The sequence below is a fragment of the Felis catus genome, chromosome B1 (genome assembly GCF_018350175.1).
Source record: "Felis catus isolate Fca126 chromosome B1, F.catus_Fca126_mat1.0, whole genome shotgun sequence".
NCBI lineage: Eukaryota > Metazoa > Chordata > Mammalia > Carnivora > Felidae > Felis > Felis catus.
In genome coordinates this window covers 109,898,812-109,922,561 of record NC_058371.1, presented here as the reverse complement: position 1 = coordinate 109,922,561, position 23,750 = coordinate 109,898,812, and the positions used below count along the sequence as shown (strand labels likewise).

Here is a 23,750-nt window from a genome sequence, read left to right as displayed (position 1 = left end):
AGCACAGCCTCCATGAATAAAACTTTCAGAAAACCGTGTGAACTAAAGCAGAAACCAGTAGTGAAGACATTCCTTAGCGTGTTAAACAAAACGATGCTTCCATGCTTCCACTAGGAGCTAACAGAGGAATTAGGTGAGCTGGAGGCCAGCTCAGATGAGGAGGCGATGGTAACTACCAGGGTTGTCCGCCGACGAGTGATTATTCAGGTACCAGCTGTTACGTTCCTGCACGTCCGGGACACTTCTGTCCCCGTAACCCTCAGAGAGTGATGCTAGCCATGGAGCCACGAGGGCTTGGCATGCTCTTTAGGTAGTGCATGGCCATTCAAAAGCAGACCCCTTCACTTAACTCTCCTAAGTTTTGTTCGTAAAAAAAAAAAAAAAAAAAAACCTGCAGTGGTGATGACATTGGCAGCCCACTTCCAAGAGAGCGAACAGCAAGAGAGAGACCGCTTCTTCAGTTCCACCCACCTCACCTTGCTTGTCTGTTTTTGTTGGAGTGTTTGTTTTACGCCTAACTTTGGTCCACTTCTCCTAAGCATGTTACTTCCCACCTTTTTTTTTTTCTTTTCTTTAAAACACACTACTCGACAGGATTTGGCATCTCAGCAGTGCTTCTCAGTAGCTCCCTTCATTTTCTAACATTATAAGCACTTGGGAGTAGTTTCTCAGAATTGATGCCCGACACTGAAGTGACCGTTTTCTCTCAACTGTTTAGGGAGATGATATGCCTGACATACCCCCAGAAACAGTCACAGAAGAAGAATACATTGATGAGCATGGACACACTGTGGTAAAGAAGGTATTGTCCTAACATGGTTGATCTCAAAGCCTCCTGTTTAAAACTTATCGGTACCCCGGTACTGTCACTCAAACACAAGATACATGAATAAAATATCTTTCAGGTCACTAGGAAAATCATTAGGCGGTACGTAGCCTCTGATGGCACAGAGAAAGAAGAGGTTACAATGCAGGGAATGGCACAGGGACCCATCAGCATTGAGGAAGGAGATGGCTATTCCAAAGTCATGAAGCGCATTGTATTAAAGAGTGACACTGAACAGTCAGAGGTAAGATCATCTGATTCTCCAACCTGATTTTATGGAGAGGTCTAAAACAGAGTCAGAAGAGACGGACACGATTGTCCATACTGGCCCCACTGCTCCCGCTTATATGGCACTCTGCTTTCGGTTGCATATCCACAGGTTTCTTCATGATTTTGTGGAATTTTAAACTAACCTTCAAGGACATTTGTAGCCATTATACTCATTGTCTCTGTTTGGTCCTTCTTATGTATTTATTTTTTTAAGTTTATTTATTTATGTTGAGAGAGAGAGAGAGAGAGTGTGAGCGAGCGGGGGAGGGGCAGAGGGGGGCGGGAGAGAGAGAATCCCAAGCAGGCACTGCACTGTCAGCACAGAGCCGGATGCAGGGCTTGATCTCACAACCCTGAGATCAGGACTTGAGCTGAAATCAAGGGTCGGACGCTCGACCAACTGAGCCACCCAGGTGCCCCTGGTCCTTCTTATTTCTATTTTCTGTTTAATTCATGGCTGAGTACATAAAACAGAAATCCAAAACTGAAATTTTAAAAGACCAGAATTCCATTTGCTGGCGAGCTGTATGTCATGAAAAGACCTTGTAAAATTGTGTTGTAATGCTTGTGCCCGGGCAGCATAGCTTCTTCTGTAGGGCACTGGAGATAAATATTTGATATTTAAACTTCTGCATTTCAGTCACTAAAGCCAGGATCCAGAAACTCCTTGATTTATAGTTTTACTTCTTTCTGTTCTACTTCCCTCTCTGAGGAACGTTTACTCCCTTTGACATATCATTGGTGAGACACTCACTGTTTTGCATTCATTCACATCCTCAGAAGTTTATTATCACACCCACAGTTTCTCTAGAAATCTACTTTTTCAGTTTCTCATTATCTTTGAGAGTTCCTCTTTTGGGGTTTAATTTTATCTTCATAAAATCAAAACCATTTAAACATGGGGGACAAGAGAGTTCATGCTCAGGTTGTCATGTTGCTGAGGAATCAGTTTCTTATTCATAATACTTCCTGATAGATTTTCGTTCAGCTGATTAATGGGTGGTGGGTTTGGTGCTGTGTGTATAGAGTCATTATATAGGCATTACCGGTTGATTATAGGCTTTTTTCTTTCTTTTAGTACCTGCTTCTCTTTTCCAAAATACTATTTTCCAGAATGCCTATGTATACCATTTTAAGGTTTTGGGGTTTTGTTTGTTTGTTTGTTTGTTTGTTTTTACATAGAAAAATCCATCACTGTTACATTTTGGCAGTCAGAAACTGTGTTATCATGTGTCCTTCATTCATTAGGTAACTTTGTCTGAGCCCAGCATTCTGTCCAGTACCTCACAATTTCAGGCTGAACCAGTGGAAGGCCGTAGAGTCAGCAAAGTTGTTAAAACAACTATGGTACATGGAGAAAGGATGGAGAAACATCTGGGTGATTCTAGTTTAGCCACTGATCTTCCTTCAGCCAAAGATGACTTTGAAGAGGTATAGAAGCATTATCACTTTTGTGTTTTTGTGTTGTGTGTTTTGTGCTTGCTTTGTGTTTAAAAATAAAATGATTTACCATTATGTCATTCCATATATGTATTCATGGAAGGGTGCAGAATAATTCAAGAGAGTAGAGTTGCTGTTTGAATAACTTGTACAGTGAAGTAACGTTTTCTCAACTTGTGGTATCCACAAAGCGACAAGTTCCGTGTCATCTTAAATGCTTTTAAAAGTCTAGATGACCAGGATTCGCTTCAACTGAATCAGAATCAGAATCTCTGGAGTTAGGTCACGATTGTACATCTTGTTTACATGCTCCAGAAGTGACTTTAATTCTTTAATTAGTAAGAGAAAGGAAGGGAGGGAGGGAGGGAGGGAGGGAGGAAGGAAGGAAGGAAGGAAGGAAGGAAGGAAGGAAGGAAGGAAGGAAGGAAGGAAGGAAGATTGTGAATTATCTCTAGTAGCTAATGCTCTCAAATATTTCCAAAGATAGGCATTAATGAAAACTCTGATTTATTTTAAACCTAGATATAAAACAAGCATTTATAATTATTTAAGTTCTGACTTTCAGTAATTAGGAAATGGGTCCATAGGGACAGATCCACAAACCCTTACTAGGATTAAAAAAATCCCCAAATTCTGAAAACCAATACAAATTTTGTAGGTTAATAGCAAGCTAACTTGGCAGTAAAACTTAATGTGAGCTGATATGGAGTTATAATGACATGGAGAGGCTTTTGGTCCTACCTAGACTGAATATTCATATGTTTTGCTGTGGATATATTTATGCGTTTGATTAGTAGATACTGTTCCTGCCCCATCAGAGGTATTCAAATATACAGCATATATATCATACTACCTTTCTAAAATCCAAAAGGGAAAATATTCTGAATTCTGAGATACATCTGGCCCCAGGGGTTTTCACTAAGGGATTGTAGGGCATATGCAAACATCTACAAAACATTTTTTTGCTATTGAGACATTTTGAAGTTAAATGTTATATGTGCATTCTCTTCTACACCCACAATGTGCACTGAGATTATATATGGGAATGCATTGGGATATGAAAAGCATACCTTATTTAAATACTTTTAAGGACAGTATTTTGACCTTGTATAACCAAAAGGTGAATTATGTGAGTTGCACGCTTTGGGCTTTATTCATTTGCTGCTTGTTTTTGCCTCTGATCATTATATTCATCATTAGAGTCTCCACCAGAGAAAGAGGGGGGATGAGGTGTGGAGGAAATTAAAAGTCGATCGGTACAGATGCTATTTACCAACATTTATGAGTAATACAATACATCTCCCTCACAAATGGGAGAGATGTAAATAAAACTCAGTATTTACATTTGTTCCTAGGATTGTTTTTATTTCTCCTTTCAAGCATATCTTTTTATGGTATCAATTAAGCAAAGTAATAGCTTTTTTTTTTTAAGTCCATGGCTCATGGTGGGTTTTGTCTTACTTTCTTTTCTCTTCAGGCTTTGAGCTATACAGGTAGCCACATGAAAGTGCACTTACCCAGTTTAGTAGAGAATGAGATTCTGAAAGAGGATGGATCAGTAATTAAAAGGTTTGGGTTAGCATGGGGTTATGCTCTGCCTACTAACACCTTGACTTTTTTTTCCACTTGTAAGAAAAACAGAGCCCCTACCTCTGCCCTAACGTCCTTGGGAATTACCAACTCTGTCTACGTTGTCCGCTTTGCCAAGTGGTAGACCTGTCAGTGTGTCAAACCTGTAGTGTCCTCTTGACGCTTTGAAAATGATACCAAGGCTTGAGGGGAACTGAGACACCTGTTCACACAACCACTCCCTGGGTTTTAACAAGTCATCAGTTGCGTTAAGGCCAACTGGCTAGAATATTCCATTGTGTTGACAGATTTGGAGCACATTTGGAGAGGAAACCAATCAGCTGCTCACAGATTAATCTTGTGACCAGCTACCTTCAGCTCAGTCGTACCGAATCATAATGCCGAGTGGTACCTGCTTTGGGGTTTTGTTTTTGTTTTTAAGCTGCTTCTAAAATCTTTAAGTTGTTTCATGATCTTGCATGCGAGTGGCAAATAGCATGAGCATGAGTTGGATACCCACAAACCTGATTGTAAATGCTGAAACCAGGGATTTTAACAAGTTAAGAAAGGGCCATAAAAGAAGTAAGTGGCTCATTTTTGTGCCTGAGGAAAGAGACAAGCTGTGTTGTCCCTATCACCTACTTGATGCGTGATTGTCAGCACCACTGCCTTGTCTCCTGGCCCTTCTCTCTAGTCCCCTCTCTCTTTGGTCCTTTAGCAGCACCATGCTAAAAAAGTGTCCTCAGCTTCTCAGTGAAAAGACACAATGGAAATTCAAGTTACTATTGTTCTTTTCACTTCATTGTAAAGAAGAAAAAGATTGTCATTTATAGTACTCTACAGAGCTATTTTCAGCCTGCAGAACATAATAATTAGAACAGCGAATTAAAGGTTCTGTCACAATTCCGCCCTCCAATCACATGTGAAAAACAGCAGCAGCTAAGAATTTAAAAGAGTATAATTGCTCAGGGAACTTTAAAAATGCCCCGTGAATTAAGGATAAAGTACTTTTTATACTCTGAACTTTTACGTCTTTTATTCAGTTATGCAGACAAAGCCACACAGACCATGTACACCCTAACATCATGAGATCTTTACATTGGGATAGATTTAGAGACCATCTAATCCAAACTTCTTAATTACTGCTGGTGAATTTGAAGCCAGGGATATGGAACAACTCAATTAAGTTCTACAGCTATTTAGTTCCGGAACTGTATTTGTCAGTACACCGCTTTATGTACTTTATGTTGCTGAAGATATTTTGTCATCCCCACTGCTCCCCTGAATACACATAAGTAAATTCATTCCACTGCTTGAGTTACATGCATACACATGCTCATAAGCACATCCATCTACGATATCTGCACAAAATATCAGGGATTGTCCTGTGATAGAAGCTCATTCACCGCCTCCCCCCACCCCCACCCCCAACACAGCCACACCAGTGCCACGAAGGCTGCTATTAGCTCTTGGCAGAAATAATCAGATATTTGCCTTTTCGGAGAAGAAAAATATTATGGGTGCTGAATCGTGAGAAAAACACAATCTGATTTCAACTACTGGAACAAAATTGGACCTTTTTGATCAAGAGGAACAAATTTAAGTTTGCCTTCAGATACAAAATAATTCATGTGGTATCAAAGGAAGGAGAGAATAAGAAAACATGAGAAGAAGGAAGAAGGAGACAAAGATGCCCAAAAGAAAACCTGAAAGTATTTTGGCTAAAATAAGTCTTTTTTTTTTTTTTTTTTAAATCAGGAGTATCTTAAATGCATGGCAGTGTGAGAAGGTAGAACAATGAAAACTCGGGATGATCTTAAAGGCATGACAGTGCAGAACCTCTAGCTTCTGAACACTAGGAATCCATTAAGAAAAATGCTGGAGTAAAGCTAAGAAAACTGCTCTTCTGTGGTTTTAAGTGAAGATGCATGGCATCGTGGTTACGGATTCAGGCTCTGGAATCCTTGAGTCTTGGCCTCACTTCATACTAACTGTGTTACTTTGTGTTTGGAACATCGCTTAAAATCTCTGTGATTTGTTTTCCTTATTTATTACAATCATAGTGCCTGGCACATAAAAATGTTCACCACATATTTACAGAATGAATAATTCTGTTGAGAAGTAGATGGAAGGACAGAGAATGAACAAATTACAGTTTAATAATTTTCAAGTTGGGATACAGGAAAATAGTACTAAATACCACAGTACATCATAGCCCCTTTTGTCAAGTAATCATTAGGAGGGAGCCAAGAAAGCACTAGTCAGTGGCATAGAAGACCAAAAATGGGCAAAGTCCTGGAAATCTGAGCAGATGGAGGAAGGATCTGTCTCTCGGTGTTTTCTCTCTCTCCTCTCTCTTCCCTACCGTCTCCAGATGAAGTTTCAAAGCTGGGGCAGTCCTCGTCTCTCGTTGGTATTCACCTTCCTCTATGTTGATAGAATAAGATGCCCATTTTTAAAGATCTATGTCTCATGGAAAAGTTTTCCTAGGACATTTCCCAGAACAGGATGCAACTCTAAGGATTAAGCTGACAGCTGAGGTGTTTTCAGAAAATCAAAAACTATTTTTCCTAGCCTGTCAAAAAGTACATATGGAATCCCTGTTTCGGGATGTGCCAAGCGCTTTCAAATCAGTGCACCTTAAACAAACATGAATGATTGTATGGTTGCTTTTGGAGAGAATCTCATTAAAGTATGGTTTTATTTCTTTGAAGTAGTTCTGAAAGTTTTAAAAATTATTCTTTATTCCAAAATACTTTAAAACATTTCATGACTTACGTCAGATGGGAGAGGCCATGTTTAAAAGAGAGAGGTGGGAGGATGGCTGCAGATGTTAAACTAATAGCTCAGTCTAGAAGTATCCAGAGGTAGCACAGTGAAGTATTTTCGTGTCACAGTGATCACTCCCACCCCAAAGGTGGTGGCTGCCTTGTAGTGAAGAAAGTATAATTCTCTCTTGTCTGCTTTCCTCCAGGACGACAATGAGTAAAGCCAGTACACAGAAGAGGGCTGTGGTGAAGGACCAGCATGGAAAACACATTTACTTGGAGCACCTGGAGGATGTACCAGAAGCACTAGACCAAGATGACCTCCAGCGCGACCTCCAGCAACTCCTTCGGCATTTCTGCAAGGAGGACCCGAAGCAAGAGGCCAAATGAGGGGCTGCCCCGTCCTCACACCAGAAACCACACATCCACTCGATATGCAACTTCCCGTTTCACTAGCAGAGCGACCTAATGGGATACCCTGACACTTCCACTTTTAGCAAAAACACTGCATTTTGTTTTAGTTTTTCCCCATCCTCTTTAACTGTAAGCTAATTTGTGACCAAAGATAGCATCCTTCAGTCTGGATGCTGTATCCACTACTTTGTTGTGTCTGTGCTAAACTGGAAACTGGCCACCTCCGTCGTTCTTTGCTTCTGCACAAGCTCCATGAAAATCCATCGATCAGAAGAACTTCACCTACAGACCTCTTCAAGTGTTGATATATAGGAATCCTTCCAAGGGATATCCTTGTACAATGTATATAGCTAAAATGCTCAGATGAACAACATATTAAAATTAAAACCACTGCCTATCATAACTACACTGGGCATCATGGAAATAAAAGGCCTCTAGAAATTGCTGAACAATGGTTAATTAAGATATTGCTAACACAATCGAATGATAATACAGTTCTACTGCAAAAGAAGCACTTCAGACCTACCATGTCCTTAGACCTTCCAGAGTAGCCATTGCTCCTAGTTAAAGATGGGTTAATGACCTCAAGGAACTATCCTAACTAAGCACTTATTGCTGGTGCTGGCCAGCCTTGATTTATGATTCTCCAACAGCCACTCTGAGGGAGGGGAGAAGGGGAGCAGAAGGCAAAAGGAGTGAAACAATGAGGTATTTGGCTGCTAGCAGCTACATCCTGTGGCGTTCTAGCATCTTCAGGTCTTTTGGATTTTGGACACATTGGCAGGGTATTTTAAAAGCTATAACTACTGTACTTTTCCAGTTTTCATTGCTGCTTTAGCAAACCACGCTGTCTTATTGGTGGTACTTTCTTCTGGCCACTGCACTGTAGATAATTCATTGGAAACAAGATTTACCCACTACGCAAAAGGTTAAACTCCTTCACCATGCTGGAGTGTTTTCCACCCCCCCCCCCTCCGGGTTTATATCTTCTCTAATACCTGCATGTAGCATTTAAAAATCAAAACCACAGTCAAAACTTCTCTTCTAATCACACTGATGGTTTTCATTCTTCTGACCCTGAGCAAGCACTTTTCACTTTTCAGCTAGGTCTGTTTTTTAGCTTGCAGACAAGGTTGAGAAATCCTTACAAATTGGGTTTTGGTTAAAATTTTTGATTTATTTATTTGAAATCCAAACTCCCTTGGAAACTCTTAAGTGCATTTGTGCACTTTTTTGTTTGTTTCAAAGAAGGAACTTTAATCATCTGAGTGATTTCCATGTCCTAATTCCTTATTCCTCTAGTGGTTGAAGCTGTGTAGCATTTTAACATATATATATATTCACAAATATATTCATATAAACAGTATACATTTTGAATCAGTTATTTGTTAAAGAAAAGTATATTCGATGAAGATGAAATTAAAAAAAAAAAAGAGTCTATCCTCCAGGGATTGAACATTTTCCAATTCTATCTGGTCTTTTCCTGTTGTGCAAAAATGACTCATTGCTCCGAATGTCAAAAACACAAGTGACAAACAATGGCACTTCATCATTTCAAGTAGTGTTGCCAAGGGCGCAAATTTCCTGGGAGGGAGATTTCCCATAAGCCAAATCTCTTAAGCCTCAAATGCTAGCACTTTTTGGCAGTTGGATAGGAAATAAAGCTTTTTTGGCAGCCAAAATGAGAGAGGCTGATGGTGAAACTTTTTGAGACACACCATGGCCTTCTTGTCAGAACCTTCACTGGAGCTCAAGAAAAGCATTTCTGTTGTGTTATTTGCAGTGCAGATGATGTCTGTGTAACAACATAATGGTTATTCACCTTTTTTTGGTTTTGATTTTTGCTGTGTAATCAAAAAACTTGAATACTGTGAGAAGAAGTGAATTTTCAGTTGATGAATCAGCATCTTGTTCCCATGGTGATAACACTAATTGAATATATCTATGAGGGCATGTATTAGTTAATGGAAAAAAAAATACAACACTAACAATACATAGCTGCAAATGTGTACAATGGCTGATTTAATTAAATAAAATGTACAAGTGTTAAATGTGGCAACAGTGATTTCTTCTTCTTTATCACTTAATCTGTGATTTCAGGAGCTAAGACATTATTAAAGAGATGTGATACATTTAAAGCCAAAAAAAGACACAAATTGCCCTTTTCCTTGTAGTTTTTATTTAGTAGCTGAAGATGCTACATGCCCAACACTGTGTTAAACACGGAGATGAGCAGAAAGATTTTGTCCTTGCTCTCAAAGAAATTTGTATTGTGTTTGTTATACAAAAGGAGAAAAACAGGGGCGCCTGGGTGGCTCAGTCGGTTAAGCGTCCGGCTTCAGCTCAGGTCACGATCTCGAGGTCCGTGAGTTCAAGCCCCGCGTCGGGCTCTGGGCTGATGGCTCAGAGCCTGGAGGCTGTTTCCGATTCTGTGTCTCCCTCTCTCTCTGCCCCTCCCCCGTTCGTGCTCTGTCTCTCTCTGTCTCAAAAATAAACGTTAAAAAAAAAATTTTTTTTAAAAGGAGAAAAAGATTTATATTTAGTTTTGGGATCATTACTAAATAAATAGGAATTTGGGGGCTTGGGGGAAATGAGGGGAGTGTAACCAGGGATTGGTAGGGCAGCGAGGCCCACTGGGCATGACTCTTCCATTTTAGTTTTCTCTTACAAGGCAGTGGGGTGCTCTGGAAACACCCTTTTTTGGGAACAGCATTTTGCTGGGGTGCGTGCGGGTGTTATTTATCTCCTAGCCTGAGAAACACTAAATGGATACATCAATATAAACAGCAAAAGGGCAGAAGCATACAAGACTGAAATCAGTTGTATTTGGAGAATTTTTTGTTTTTGTTTTTTGAAAAATCTCTTTAGTGCCGCTAGACTATTTTTTACTGTAAAAAACATACAAAAAGACATGGTTAGGAAATCGAGTAGGTTTTACTGAAGTTTTAACTAGTATAAGCTGTAAAGCTCACTGGATCTGGCTCATATGCCTAGTTGATTTACAAGATCTCCCGAAATTAAAATACCAAGTATGCTTGAAATTAAAAAATAATAAAAATAGAGTCAAGGTTAAAAACATTTCCCAAAGTAGGATTGTCTGTGTGACCATCCTCTTCCTCTCATTTTTCTCATGGGCTGTGTTTTCTACTGACAGGAACTCATGGCTTCCAGTGCCTTGAGTTTGATTAAGGAGATTAAAGCATCAGGGAATGAATATTCAATGTCTTCTCACGTTTCATTAATTGGTGTACAAACTCCATTAAAACAATGAACAGTGGTTCATATGTCCTTTTACAGAAACATATTTAAAATGTAAGGTAGGGTGAACCCCACCCCCCCACCTCCCGACTGAGGGAAGATTATGCACATTTCATAAATGACTTGAATTAGTTATGAAGAAGAGACAATTACATATACACACCTTGAAACGGGCACGAACAGCATTTGAACTTAGGTGGCTAGTGATGGAATTCAATATATTTCAGCATGGAGGGTCTGGTCTGGGCGTAGGCAAGTAGACAAGCACATGAAAAGAACAGATAAAGAGAAGCCAACCAAATATTTAATGAAAAACAAAATCACTACAAGGTTTTCTTGAAGAATGGAAAAAAAGATGGTCAGCTTGCTTTCATTATTCCATAAGAAAAGAATTGCTTAAATGTCTTGGTCCTCTGTTGCCACTCGCTGCTTAGAAACTACATTCTCCTTCAGTTAAGGTCTGATTTCTGTTTCTGATCTAATTAAAGCTAGAATTACAGTCTTAGAATGAACCACCCACGTAAATGTGTAATACAACTTTTGTTTCACTGTAATAGTGGAACATTTAAGAAAATCTTTTAAGTATCTTGAGAAAAACCTTTATTCCTAACTCCTACAGACAAATTATTCTTTTTTGGTTAGACTCCCTGGGAAAAACAAAAGAACTCTCTCACTTTAAATTAGCTCCACAGAATGGAATCGATGACACATATGAATAGCCTGTGGGTGGAGGGTAGACAGGGACATTTAAAAGTGGTATTTGTAGTACTCTACCAGATATCTTCAATCACTGGAAGTGTTCATTTGATGAGTCCTTGAAGTATTTCTTTGAGGCAAAATGGTTCAACAGGTAATCTTGGACTAAGATTGGACTGCTGTGTCAGGACTTATGTGACTTTGTGCAAGTTTACCCTCTGGAATCCTCATTAGTGAAATAAGACAAAATAATGCCTTAGAACCCTCTCGCCATACCAGGTGCAGGCAGCGCATCAAGTCCTGTCCCATTAATCAACCCTTTAATTTGGAAGTGCCACACTGGCCTGTGTGTCCTTGGAGCTCATTAGATATGGACCCATATTTGTGACCTTCCATCTCTCTGGGAAGAGAGGGCCTCAGGGTAGGAGTTGAAGGCTGTCACCCCTCTAGATTAGAAAGTAGAGTTAACCGCTTCCTCTTAGGCACTCACAAGATTTTTTTTTTTTTTATGTCAGTTACGCCCTTCAATTCACTTCCTTTTCTGAGGAAGGATTCTTCAGGATCTCTTTTTTCTTAGTAGGTCTTCATAACTCAATTCTGGTTTCCATTCCTTCTTCAAACTTCCTGCACATATTCTATTTTTGGGTTTTCACTTTTTCTTTACCCTTAAAACTGCTGAATTAGGTAGAACTACCCAAACTCCCCTATTGAATATTCTCTGCTGGCAACCGGTCTAGCATAGCTGCTGCATGTGCTGGCAGGGCCCTGGGTTGTCCTGGAGGTGGGGATGAACGCAACAGCTGCCTTTGTGGGTGTGCAGAAACAACTGAATTACCGTGTTGCATGACATCCACACCGTGCCAGTTTTTCCTGGGTGTTGATCAGAACTCAGATCTCATCTAGGCCACGAGATGGAATTTTCATGGCGTTAGTATAGCAGCAACTTCTGGGCAAGTTGGACCTCGTGTGAATTTTTCAAGCGACTCACTAATATGTGACACCTTAAACACCTCTCCGACCACACTGTCTCACCCTGAAGAATCAGAGGGACAATGTAGAGAGTCTATTCTCATAATCCAGTTACTGTTCCGACTGGTATGTTAGTTTCATAGGGCTACCATAACAAAATACCCAAGGATGGTATTTATTTCCTCACAGTTCTGGAGCCCAGAAACCTGAGATCAAGGCCCTTCAGCAGACTGGTCCCTATTGAGGCCTTTCTCTTGGGCTTATAGATGGCCACTTTCTTGCAATGTCCTCAAGTAGTCTGTGGTCTTTCTTCTTTGTAAGGGCATTCCTGGTGTTCCTTGTATATCCAAATTTCGTCTTCTTATTAGAACATCAGTCAGATGTAATTAAGGCCCACTCAAATGCTCTCATTTTAACCTAATCATCTCTCTAAATGTCTATTTCCAAATACAGTCACAATCTGAGGTACTACACCCAAGTGCTTCAACACAAGAATTTGGGGGAGAACACAATCTAACCCATAACAATTGGGTTTAGTCCAAGAAACAAAGCCCACGAGATATTTTAAGCAGGAAAGGATTTAATGAAGAGAACTAGAAACTTATATAAATGTTGGAAGAGCCAAACAAGTGAAGCCAGGGAAGGAAGCTGCTGCTGTCTGGAAGAAACCCATAATGCAGAAATCAGAAGTCCAAGCTGCCACTGATGGATTTGGCTTCATGTAGCAATGAAGTTGATGCTTCTTAGGAGAGTGCCCAGACATAGCTGCACAAAACACTTCATCTGTCTTCTGCTAAAGTCCTGCAGTCTTGTACTCTCCCCAGCTGTCCTGAACAAATAATTGTTTTCCTTCTCTTTCCTGTTTGGACTTTGGGCAAACACTTATCTTTGGCAGAATCCAACACGTAACCCCACTGCAAAGGGATTCTGGGGAATACGGTTCTGAGGATCTTCCCTCGGCCTACAGCGAAGAATGTAGAATAGGGTGGAAATGACACTGAGTTGGCAACCATTAGCCATAGAAGCTAAGCCACAGAATAGTTTTCATCCATCCACTAACTCGTGTATTCAAGATCTACTATATTCCAGGTATTGTGCTAAGTACTCAGGTAGATTGAGGTCAAGACGTTCATGATTTTTACTAGTGCCAGTCACCACTGAAAGTGCCCTGGAGATTTCTTTCGTTTCTACCACAAGCCTATTAAGTAAATACCGATGAGGAAACTGAGGAGCAAAAAGGTTGAGTATCTTACCCAAGATAATGCAACTACAAAACAGCAAATCTGGGATAAGAACCCAAGCAAATGGCTCCAACAGTAAAGCACACTCCATCTTTGAAAGACAGTCCTTACCCCTTGAATTTATAAGCTTGCAGTATCGATATATGGAGTCAATAAGTTCACAAATAATTAAACATTAATTTGCTTTGAGACAAAGACCTTTTATACAAAGAAACAAGCCCTGTTCAGTACCATTCTCATTTCTATTCTTCTACAAAATTCCTTTCTTTTTTTCACAAACCTACTTTACCTTCCTCATGTACCTCATGCTCAGCAGATGACCTTGATTCTGTTTTATAAGAAAGTAGGTGTCAATGGGTATAATTATTTCAATGCTGTATGGGTCAGGGTTCTCCAGAGAAATAGAAATAATAGGATGTATGTATAGATAAAGAGAGATGTATTGTAAGGAATTGGCTCATGTGATTATAGAGACTGAGAAGTCCCAAGAGCTACAGTCAGCAAGCTGAGACCCAGGAGAGCCAATGGCTCAGTTCTAGTCCCCAAACTGGCAGACCCAGACCTCAAAGCCCATGTTTCAGTTTGAGTTGGAAGGCAGGGAAGGGCTGAAATCCCAAGTCAAGGCAGTCAGGCAGGAAGCGTTCCTTCTCATATAAGGGAGGGTCAACTTTTATGTACTACTCAGGCCTTCAATTGCTTAGATGGATTCGACCAACCTTAGGGCAATTTGCTTTACTCAGCCTATCAATTCAAATGTTAATTTCACCCAGAAACACCCTCAGAATCCTATTCAGAATAACGTTTGACCAAATATCTGCCACCTGTGGCCCAGACAAGTTGATGCATTAAGTTAATCATCGCAAATGTTCTTCCTATTCCTACCTCCAAAATTATGTTTATCTACCTCCACCCTCGCACAAAATCCAACTAAATTTTACAGATCTTACTGGCTTTATTCAGAGATTCATGAGTTGGGCAGCATCCCATCTAGCAGATAGAAAGTAGCTCCAAGGAGCTGTACATCCTGCACCAAATGAAACACTCTTACAGGCAGATGGGAGCAGGAATAAGGAAGTTATACTAGGCAAAAGTGGGTTAGTTATTACAGTTCCTTTCCTTTGGGGGATGGCTGGGGTCTGTCAGGCAGACTACCTCACTAGAGCTGATCAGGAGATTCTTGACTGGTTTAAGATTCCATTTCTGGAAAAGCTGAAACTAATTAAGCCTTGATTTCGTGATGTGGGGCTTAGCATTAGTGACTCCACTTTGCACCTGTGTTCTGGTTTTTAACACATTCTTGGTTCTTGTGGATGTTCTCTACAGCTTTCTCTCCCAGCTGAGGCATACGTTCAGATTTCTCCTGGTTACAGAGAAAACAAAATTATCCTTCAATCCTGGCTTTGCATCTAATGCTCACTCTCTTGCTCTCTTTCCCACTCTCTTTTATTCTCTCTCACTCTTTTTCTCTCTTTTTTTCCCCTCCTACATATGCTTCCCCAGTTTCTTATTTCTCAATCCTCCTTCAGTCTGTCTTCAAAGAATCTAAAAACTTAATGTATTAGAAACTATGGCTTAGCACCTGTTTATGGGTAAGCACCTAAGCCAGGCTTGGGACCTGGCTTAGCAGAGGTCCTAGGAAAACCAAAACCTTAAATGGGAGAGTCATAATTAGTATGTCCACATGGCCAGACAGGAAAATAATGCATGAATTATCTTGGCATGGGAAATAAGAATTAGTGGGGCCCCGTGGCAAACTTAAGAGAGCATGCCGCATGTTATATATATATTGAGATAAATATAAACCATCAATAATTAATGTATTATTTAGAATAGAAAAATAGTAAAAATACAAAATATATCTGAGAGCTCTCTTTTGGAATAATACAGATGGTCACCACTGACATAAGCAAGAGGTAAAGAAGCAGAAATATGCAATGTTAAAAAAGAGAATTGGGGAGTGTGATACTGCGATTTATAATAAATATATATTTTGTTTTCATTCATTTCTGGCACAAAACTAAAACCCTTGGAAGTTCCTGAGCAATAAGGGCATCTTTTGTTATAGTATTTACTCTCATGTCTTCAGTTTCTGAAATGGTTCTAGAGGCACAAGGTGAAACGTGTCTTGTTATTCTTAACAAGCCCCTTTCCACCGCACCTGAGTCTCTGTTAATGAGGTGACTTCTGGAACGCACCTAGGAATGGGGGCTGGTTGCCAGGGAAAGGACCGGAACAGAGGCAAGGAACTTTTAGTCCCACCCTCTGATTTCCAGGGAGGGGAGAAAGGTCTAGAGAGTCAATCAATCACCAATTTCATCATGTCTGTGTAACAAAGCCCCCATAAAAACTCGAAAAGGAGGGGCTTTGGAGAACTTCTAGATTGGTTAACACGTAAAGATTTTGAGAGGGTGGTGCACCTGGAGAGGGTTTGGAAGTTCTACATGGCTCTTCCCACACCTCACCCTGTGCATCTCTTCTATCTGGGTGTTCTTAAATTATACCCTTTTGTAATAAACCAGTAATCTAGTAAGGAAAATGTTTATCTGAGTTCTGTGAGCTGCTCTAGCAAGTTGATCAAACCGAAGGAGTTTGTTGGAATCTCCAATCTATAGCTGGTTGGTCAAAGCACAGGTAATGATATGGGCTTTTGACTGGTGTTGGGGGTGGGGGGTCCTGTAGGACTGAGCCCTTAACCTGCGGGATCTTAAGCTATCTCCAGGTTGATGGTGTCAGGTTGATAGTCTCAGATTCCCAGTTTGTGTCAGAGAATTGTTTGTTGGTATGGGAGACCCTCCCTCACCCCCCACACTCTCTGGAATTAGAAGCAGAAACCCTTTAGGGAGATAATCAGAGAGGAAATAGATATAACAAAATGTTCCATAATTTTATGTAAGCAAGTGTAGAAAACTGAATTTTGTTCTGATTTTGTTTAAACAGAAATTACTAAAGTTTACCACAGAAGAGAGAGCAAAGGTGAACCCCAAGGTGGTGGTATTTTTCCGTGTCTGCTTGACTAGGCTGAGGAATGCCTAGAAAGCTGGCACAACATTATTTCTGGGTGGGTCTGTTTGCTGTTTCCAGAAGGATTCACATTTCAGTGGGTAGAGTGATGAAAACCCACCCTCAACAGTACAGGTGGGCATCATCTAATGCATAGAGCGCCTGAATAGAACAAAAATTCAGAGGAAGGGTGAATTTGCTTTAGTTGGGACATGTATATTCTGCCCTTGGACACCAGCGCTCCTGATTCTTAGGTCATGGAACTTGTACCAGGACTTGGGCCATGGACCCCCTGGTTCACACACCTGTGCGTTAGGACTAGAATTACACCACTGGCTTCCCTGGGCCTCCAGCTTGCAGACAGCAGATACTGGGTCTTCTCAGCCTCCACAATTGCATAACCAATTCCTCACAATATAGGTGCTGCCACATTATTAAGCTTTCAATAAACAGATAATTCCATTACCATTAAACTGACACAGGGCCCTATGAGAAAAAAAAAGTTCCCAATCACTTTAACAAAACGAACCCCCAAAACATCAAAAATAACAAAAACTCGGATAAATTCATTCAGGAATAGCTATACAAAAAGTCGCAAATAAAATAAATGTAATCTGGCATATATTTTGAAAATTAAACCAACCAAGTGGCTTCATTCCACGTCCAAAACTGGTTTTTTACTGATAGCTGTTAGTATAAGTACCCTCAGTGAAAGGCCAAAGGAGAAAATGTATAATGATTCCCATAGATGGCCAAGAGACATTTGGTAAGATGTAGCATTGGGTTCTTGATTTTTCTATTAAGAAAATCAAAAGAGAGATACACTGCCTTAAAATGATCAAAGGTTTTATGTGTATGTATAAACAGCACTTCTCTAACAAATGTTTAAATAAATTTAAGTGAACAGCATTTAAGTTATGCTCGGTTTAGCACAGCTTTTGCAATAATTTGCCATAATAGAGAATATCTTATCTCTGACAGTACACATTACTGGCTCGTTCCTTGTAAGGTGATATCAGTCATGGAAAGTTTATGAATCCTGTCCTGTAAAGGGTTCCAAATTAATACATTCATTGAGTTATTTTTTTTAAAGTTTAAAGCAAGAGAAAAGAAAGAATGTGCCACAAATAGAGGATTCTTTTATTTATCACATAAATCAGAAAGAATTTACACTTAAGGTGTCGTTCACTAATGAATTTGCAATTTTAGCCAAAATTTGTGCTTACAGGAAATAATTTTTATTTCATGCTTTTTTGCATTTTTTTTTAAAAATGAATTTTTAAAAAATGGATTGAAACACTAAAGAGGGGACATGTGGTCCTCATGACTAAGTTCATCTTAATGATGAACACTGGGAACATTTTTATTTTAAAACTGTGAACAAAACAAAAAAGTTTAATATTTCCATAATTATCCAGAATAGACCAGGAGGTATTAATCAATGCAAATTTACAAAAAAACAAAAACAAAAACAAAAACAAAACAACAAAGAAATAAAGCTTAACAATGGGAAAACAAGAGGCAAATATTATCAATATAGGCAGATGATAGGTTTGTGAACCGGAGAAACCAAACAATCAAACCAAAAGAAAAATTAATCAACAATTTTGTCATTATTTTCAAAGTTAACAGAAAATCTGTAACTTTCTTTAACATATAAAATTTCCAAATTAAAAATAAAAATGGAAGAAACAGTCATATAATTTACCATAACAGTAAAAAGATTAAATGCCTAGTTATAAATTTAACAAGAAATGTACAGGATATATTAAAAAAAAGTTAAAAGGTTTTACTTAAGTTATTGGAGGAGCATACACATATATAATTATAGAATATGAAGATGTCAATTCTCCATTAATTTATTTCCTCATAGGATCATAATAAAATTGCTTGTGAGATTTTAACTTGACTTTACGTGAAAAAAAAAATAAGCATGTGAAGTTAATCAAGATTCTAAGATTTTAAAAAGGAATGTATGTACCAAATTAGCCCTACTAGATATTAAAATGTTTAAGCTACCGTTTCTAAAGCAGTTCAGTATTAGTGTCGTCATGTAACATAATTGACATGAGTTCTTTCCTTTGTGAATCACAGATAGAAACTACCCCAAGTGAGTTGTTGCACAAAGGAAACTTTGCAGCAAATAAGGAGAACATACGGAACAATGTAAAAGGCTGAGAGGGTCAGTGGGTACCTTTTGCTTAAGGTTAGGTTGAATATTTAGAGAAACCTTGTCATCATATGCAGAGGCAGGCACAAGGTTGCACATGTGCCTTAAAGAGACATGTCTATCCGTACATTGTATGTTATATACGTGAGGCTTATCCTTCTCCTTGGGTGGAGATTTTAGTATTATAAAATGATGTAAGGGTAATTGTTGGTCATTCTAGTGGTCACTCCATGGTCCATCTGTGTAGGTGTGAGTTGGGGTTTAGTTCAAACTGGTCTGAGTGGTCTGGAACCCTGGAACACTGGAACCCTCCTTCTAGGCATGCAGTCATTATTGTTTGAGAGGTAGTTGGTTTCCATCTGGGATATTGTGCCCATCCTGTGGGGTCTTTTGCCTGGGTTAAGAGATAATCTGGAAAGTAGAGTTTCAGGGAAAATGTGGGACAAAGGTCAGTGGGTACAAGCAAATGAATAGTAAAAGATCAGGTCTTGGGGTCTAGGTGGTGACAAAAGCAATGAAATAGAGGGGCACCTGGGTGGCTCAGTAAGTTAAGCATCCAACTGTTGGCTTCAGCCTAGCTCATGATCTCCTGGTTCCTGGGATTGAGCCCCTGTCAGTCTCTGTCCTGAAAGTGAGGAGCCTAGTTAGGATTCTCTCTCCCTCTCTGCCCCTCCCCCATTCACACTCCTACTCCCTCTCTCAAATAAATAGGTGGACTTAAAAAAAAAAAGTAAAAAAAAAAAAAAAAAAAAAAAAAAAAAAAAAGCAAGGAAATAGAATGGAGAATCCAGAAAGAGAAATTGATCCAAACTAAAAAGAAATTTGCCATATGATAAATGTAGTCTTTTAAATCAACCAGAAAAGAGTGGACCATTCTATATAGTGTTAGGTCAAATGACTAGTTATTTTGGAGAGGAAATAATGCTAAACCTGTATGTTTCTTTCATTAAAACAAATGATAGTTCAATTATTACATATAATTTTTTTTAGGTAGAAGTTACAAAGAGAGCAAAGGCAAATTGTTTTAGCACTTTCAATGGGGAAGATCTTTGTAGACAAACAAAAACAGAAGCCTGGGTGAGGAAAAAAGCCACAAATTTGACTATATAAGTATTTAACATTTCCATGAGGAAAAGATGTAAGTAAAATTGAGAGATAAATGGAAAAGTATAATTTACTAATTATATGAAGAGATTACATGTGTATGTAAATGACTAATATATAAACAGAAAAGACTATTCATACAGCACTGGAAGAAATTTGAATGACTTGTTTACCTGGGAAAATAGCCCAGTACCACCCGTATTTAGACATCATAAACTAAAACACCAACATGATATTTTTAAACTTATCAATTTGGAAACAATTACCATTTCATAAGCCCAAGGATGGGAAAATGGGTCATGTATGCCAGTGGGAATGAAAATGTCTTTCAGAATTAAATATGTTCAAGTTCTTTGACTCCACAGTTCTACTTTAAAGGATTTATTGATAGTCTCCATGTGGATGGAAAATAATTTATCTTTTTAAAATAATAGGTAAAAAAAACAATGGAGACAAATTTTATATCCATAATAAGATGCATGAATGGGAGTAGTATGTAGCTGTTGTCTTCAAGTATGTCTATGGGAATAAGCCTGAATAGGTAAGGTCCAAAAGAGGGGGCATAATATGCCTACCTCTATTTAAAAATTTATATGTGTTGGTGTAAATGTGTAACAGTTGTTCTTCAAGTCTGCAGGTAAGGGAGACTAACTTGGTACTATGTAGCCTCTGGCTGTGTTTAATTTCACTCTTTTTTTTTAAAAAAAAAGTACATGCTACTTGAAAGAAAGGGGAGAGGGTGCCGTTATTATATAGATGATTAAGTCCAAGTAAAAATAGATACCGGTAATGAGCTGTTGTTAAAAAAAAAAAGCAACCAACACTTTAAGTAATTTCAAACAAATTTAGAGGTGCATTAAACAGAGAAATTTAGAGGCACCTGAGCGGCTCAGGCTGAGCCTCCGACTTCAGCTCAGGTCATTATCTTGCTGTTAGTGAGTTCGAGCCCCACGTCGGTCTGTGCTGACAGCTCAGAGCCTGGAGCCTGCTTCGGATTCTGTGTTTTCCTCTCTCTCTGTCCACCCCCCACCCCCTTTTCTCTCTCTCTCTCTCTCAGAAATAATAAATGAATAAATTTTACTTAAAAAAACAAATGTAAATACTCAAAACACAGGAAAATCCTTTGTATGATTTGTATAAAAACAATTTCAGCTACTTGTAAATATAAATAATGAAGACATCCAGTAGTTTTAATTTTCGCTTTCAATATAGAGACAATATATAGGAGGCTTTGTTACATGCCTGGTGAGCCCTCTCAGTGTCATTTCCATTACTGTACATAAGAAAATTTCCCCAGTCTGCCATGAGAGGGCAGCAGACGATCGGTCATTTGCCCAACAGCTCCAGGTCCTGGCTGCCGCATTAGAATGGCAATCTCCCAGCTCAGGAGGTTTGTGACTAAAAAAGTTGCTGAACTTTCTCTTAAATCTCAATTTTATTAGCAAAATGTAAAGGGGTTGTGAACTAGATGACCCTAAGACCTTTGCCAGCAATATCAGGCTGTGATTTAACTCACAGTTAGATTCACATAGTGACTATAGTGACTGCTGTTAAGATAAAATGTAACCATGTTAAAGTGTAACCATTAAACAAAAATTATTTCATCTCCAATCTGTTTAGATACTTTTCTATTTTTTTAAACAAATATCTAACAGTTTTTGAGAGCTTCTTATGATCCAGATACTGTTCTAGTGCTTTGCTTGTCTTGTTATTTATATAACACTCCTGTTGAGGTAAATGTAGTTATTATAGTTATTATTCCCATTTTGCAGATGAGGAAGGTGAGGGCAGAGAGGTAAAGTAACTTGCCCGCAGCTAGGAATGGTAGGGCCAGACTCTGAGAGCTCTGACATCCGAGGCTAAGTTTACAACTGCTCCATCATGCAATGAAACTACCAGTGCAATGAAAGGAAACCCAAATGTCTAATAAAATCAATAATTGCATCTGGCAATGCATAGCTTTGTCCTTATAGAAAATGACTTTCTTGGGAGCTTTTCAGGGCATATAAATCATACAATTGTACCCTATACCTTATACTTAAGCAATATTTTGTTACCATAAAAACACTGTAATCTGTCCATTGCAATGACTGTTGATCTCTGAGCTAATCTCTCTGCTACCCCAACTCCATAGCTGCTGGCAACATTCCCCCACAGCTTTGCTGTGAGCCCCACTGCAGTTCACACAAGCTTCTCACTGAATGGCTCTTCCCCATCCCTGTGGGCCATGCTTCTAAACCATGACTCAAGCGTGGTCTCCCTGTAAAGCTTTCCCTATGTGGCGGTCTAAGGTGCACTTTTTACATATCTCTACTTTAGCAACAATCTTAGTGTACTATATTTGTTTATTTTGTTGTTTTTTTCCCAGCTAGATGTAAACTCTTAGATACTTTCTCTCTTTTCCTCTTTGTAACCTAAAGTTTAACATAGTACCTGGAATATAGTAGATAATAATTATTCTTTGAAGGAATAAATGAATGAACGAATGTAGGTTTTTCAAACGTTTGCTTTGAGCTCTTTGAACCAATCTGCCTTTTACATAGATTTTTTTTTTCCTGCCAGTGACCTAAATGATTTTGAAGAACCTACAAATAATTCTCTGACTTTATTTAATTGTTCAATAATTTGCAATGACAGTTCTTCTATTTTGCTTTATCTTTTAAAAGTCATTGTGCCCAGGTATCTTGGATGCTGAAAACTTGATTAATGATCTCTAGGTACAAGTTGGTATGCCCAATCATTATGAGGAATCGGCACTTGGTATCAATTGTAGGGAGGCGGGGTTGCAAAAACCAGCAGCATGTGGGAGATTCCCGACACCTACTGGGGTGTGAACAACTGACTAGATAGAGGTAGCTTCTTACCAATTTTGGAATAAGCAATTTAAGTCAGAACCATGTAACTTCCATCTAGAAACACCTTATCTTGCTTAAGGGGTCACTGGATTCAAAACATTCTTGCTGATTGCGGATTCTAAAACTAGATTGTTTTTCCTCACAGGTGCTGAGGATTCAGACCAGGGATTATGCCTGGCGGGTAATCATTTTTTACCTTTCGGATCAGCTCTGCTAGTTTTTGTTTGGTTTTAAACTGGTTTTCGTATGGGTTTCTACCCAAGCTTTGGTGCTTCAGGCAAAATGTCTTTCTAAAATGGGTGTCCTTCTGTTTACAAATGTGTATGAAATCAATGCCTTCAAAGTACTTCAGCCTCTCACACTTTTCTGTAAGTTGATGTTTCCCTCATTGAACTGTGCTTTTGATAGCGTCCTATCTCATCTCAGTTCTATCTCTCTGAGACATGAAGTTCTTTCTCCTTGACTATAAATATGCTTAAACCTTTTCTGGCTAATTTAAAACAAACCTCACTAGAATCTGTTATGCCCCCAAAATACATTCCCTCTCAAGCACTCATGTTCCCTCTCTCTCTCTCTCTCCTTCTTTCTTCCTTTCTTCTCAAACCAAAATGTTCACTAACATTCCTAGAAAGGTGGAGAAGAGCCTGGAGGAATGTATGAGCACAGCAGGGAAGAGGGAACGTGTAAAGCATATTCAGGGAGTGTGAAAAGACCAGTTTCCCTGACAGAGGAAGTTTGGGGGAATGATAAGTAAATCTGAAGAGATTTTTTTAAGTTAAATTACAGAAAGTCTTGAATGCCAAGCTGTGAAGTTTGGATGTTATGTGGTTGGCCGTGTACAACTATAGCAGATACTCGGTCAGTAAAGTGCTAGGTGGAATAAGTTTAGGGACACAGACAAGAGACATAGAAAGCTGCCATGTGGTCTAGGAGTGAGGCCCTAATGCATGCTGGAAAGAAAATAAAACCCTGATGATGTTATCAGGATTAAACTTTTTGAAAATTGAGTTACTGGAAATAAAATATAGTTTGCCAAGGTCAGGGTTTTGTTAAAATAAAGCTGTAGCTGGTATTCAAAAATGTGTTTATACATGTGTTTATAAATATGTTTACACAAAAATGTGTTTACACGTAGTTGAAAATTTTAAAGGAGTATTACTAGTATGTGGA

The 23,750-nt window shown here is 39.0% G+C and overlaps 1 protein-coding gene across 50 annotated transcripts in view; it reads left to right on the top strand.

Annotated features, from left to right (window-relative positions):
• ANK2 (ankyrin 2) overlaps positions 1–9,342 on the top strand; it is a 671,298-nt gene extending 661,956 nt beyond the window's left edge. For 29 of the 50 annotated variants that reach the window (XM_045055950.1, XM_045055954.1, XM_045055948.1 and 26 more), the window contains 6 exons: positions 115–207; positions 719–802; positions 906–1,070; positions 2,345–2,527; positions 4,014–4,105; positions 7,080–9,342. In XM_045055950.1, the coding sequence (XP_044911885.1) occupies positions 115–207; positions 719–802; positions 906–1,070; positions 2,345–2,527; positions 4,014–4,105; positions 7,080–7,263 (801 nt within the window). In that variant the 3' untranslated portion in view covers positions 7,264–9,342. The remainder of the gene's footprint in view (positions 1–114; positions 208–718; positions 803–905; positions 1,071–2,344; positions 2,528–4,013; positions 4,106–7,079) is intronic. The other 21 variants (XM_019829050.3, XM_045055979.1, XM_045055978.1 and 18 more) reach the window with 4 other exon arrangements.
• The last annotated feature ends 14,408 nt before the right edge of the window (positions 9,343–23,750 follow it).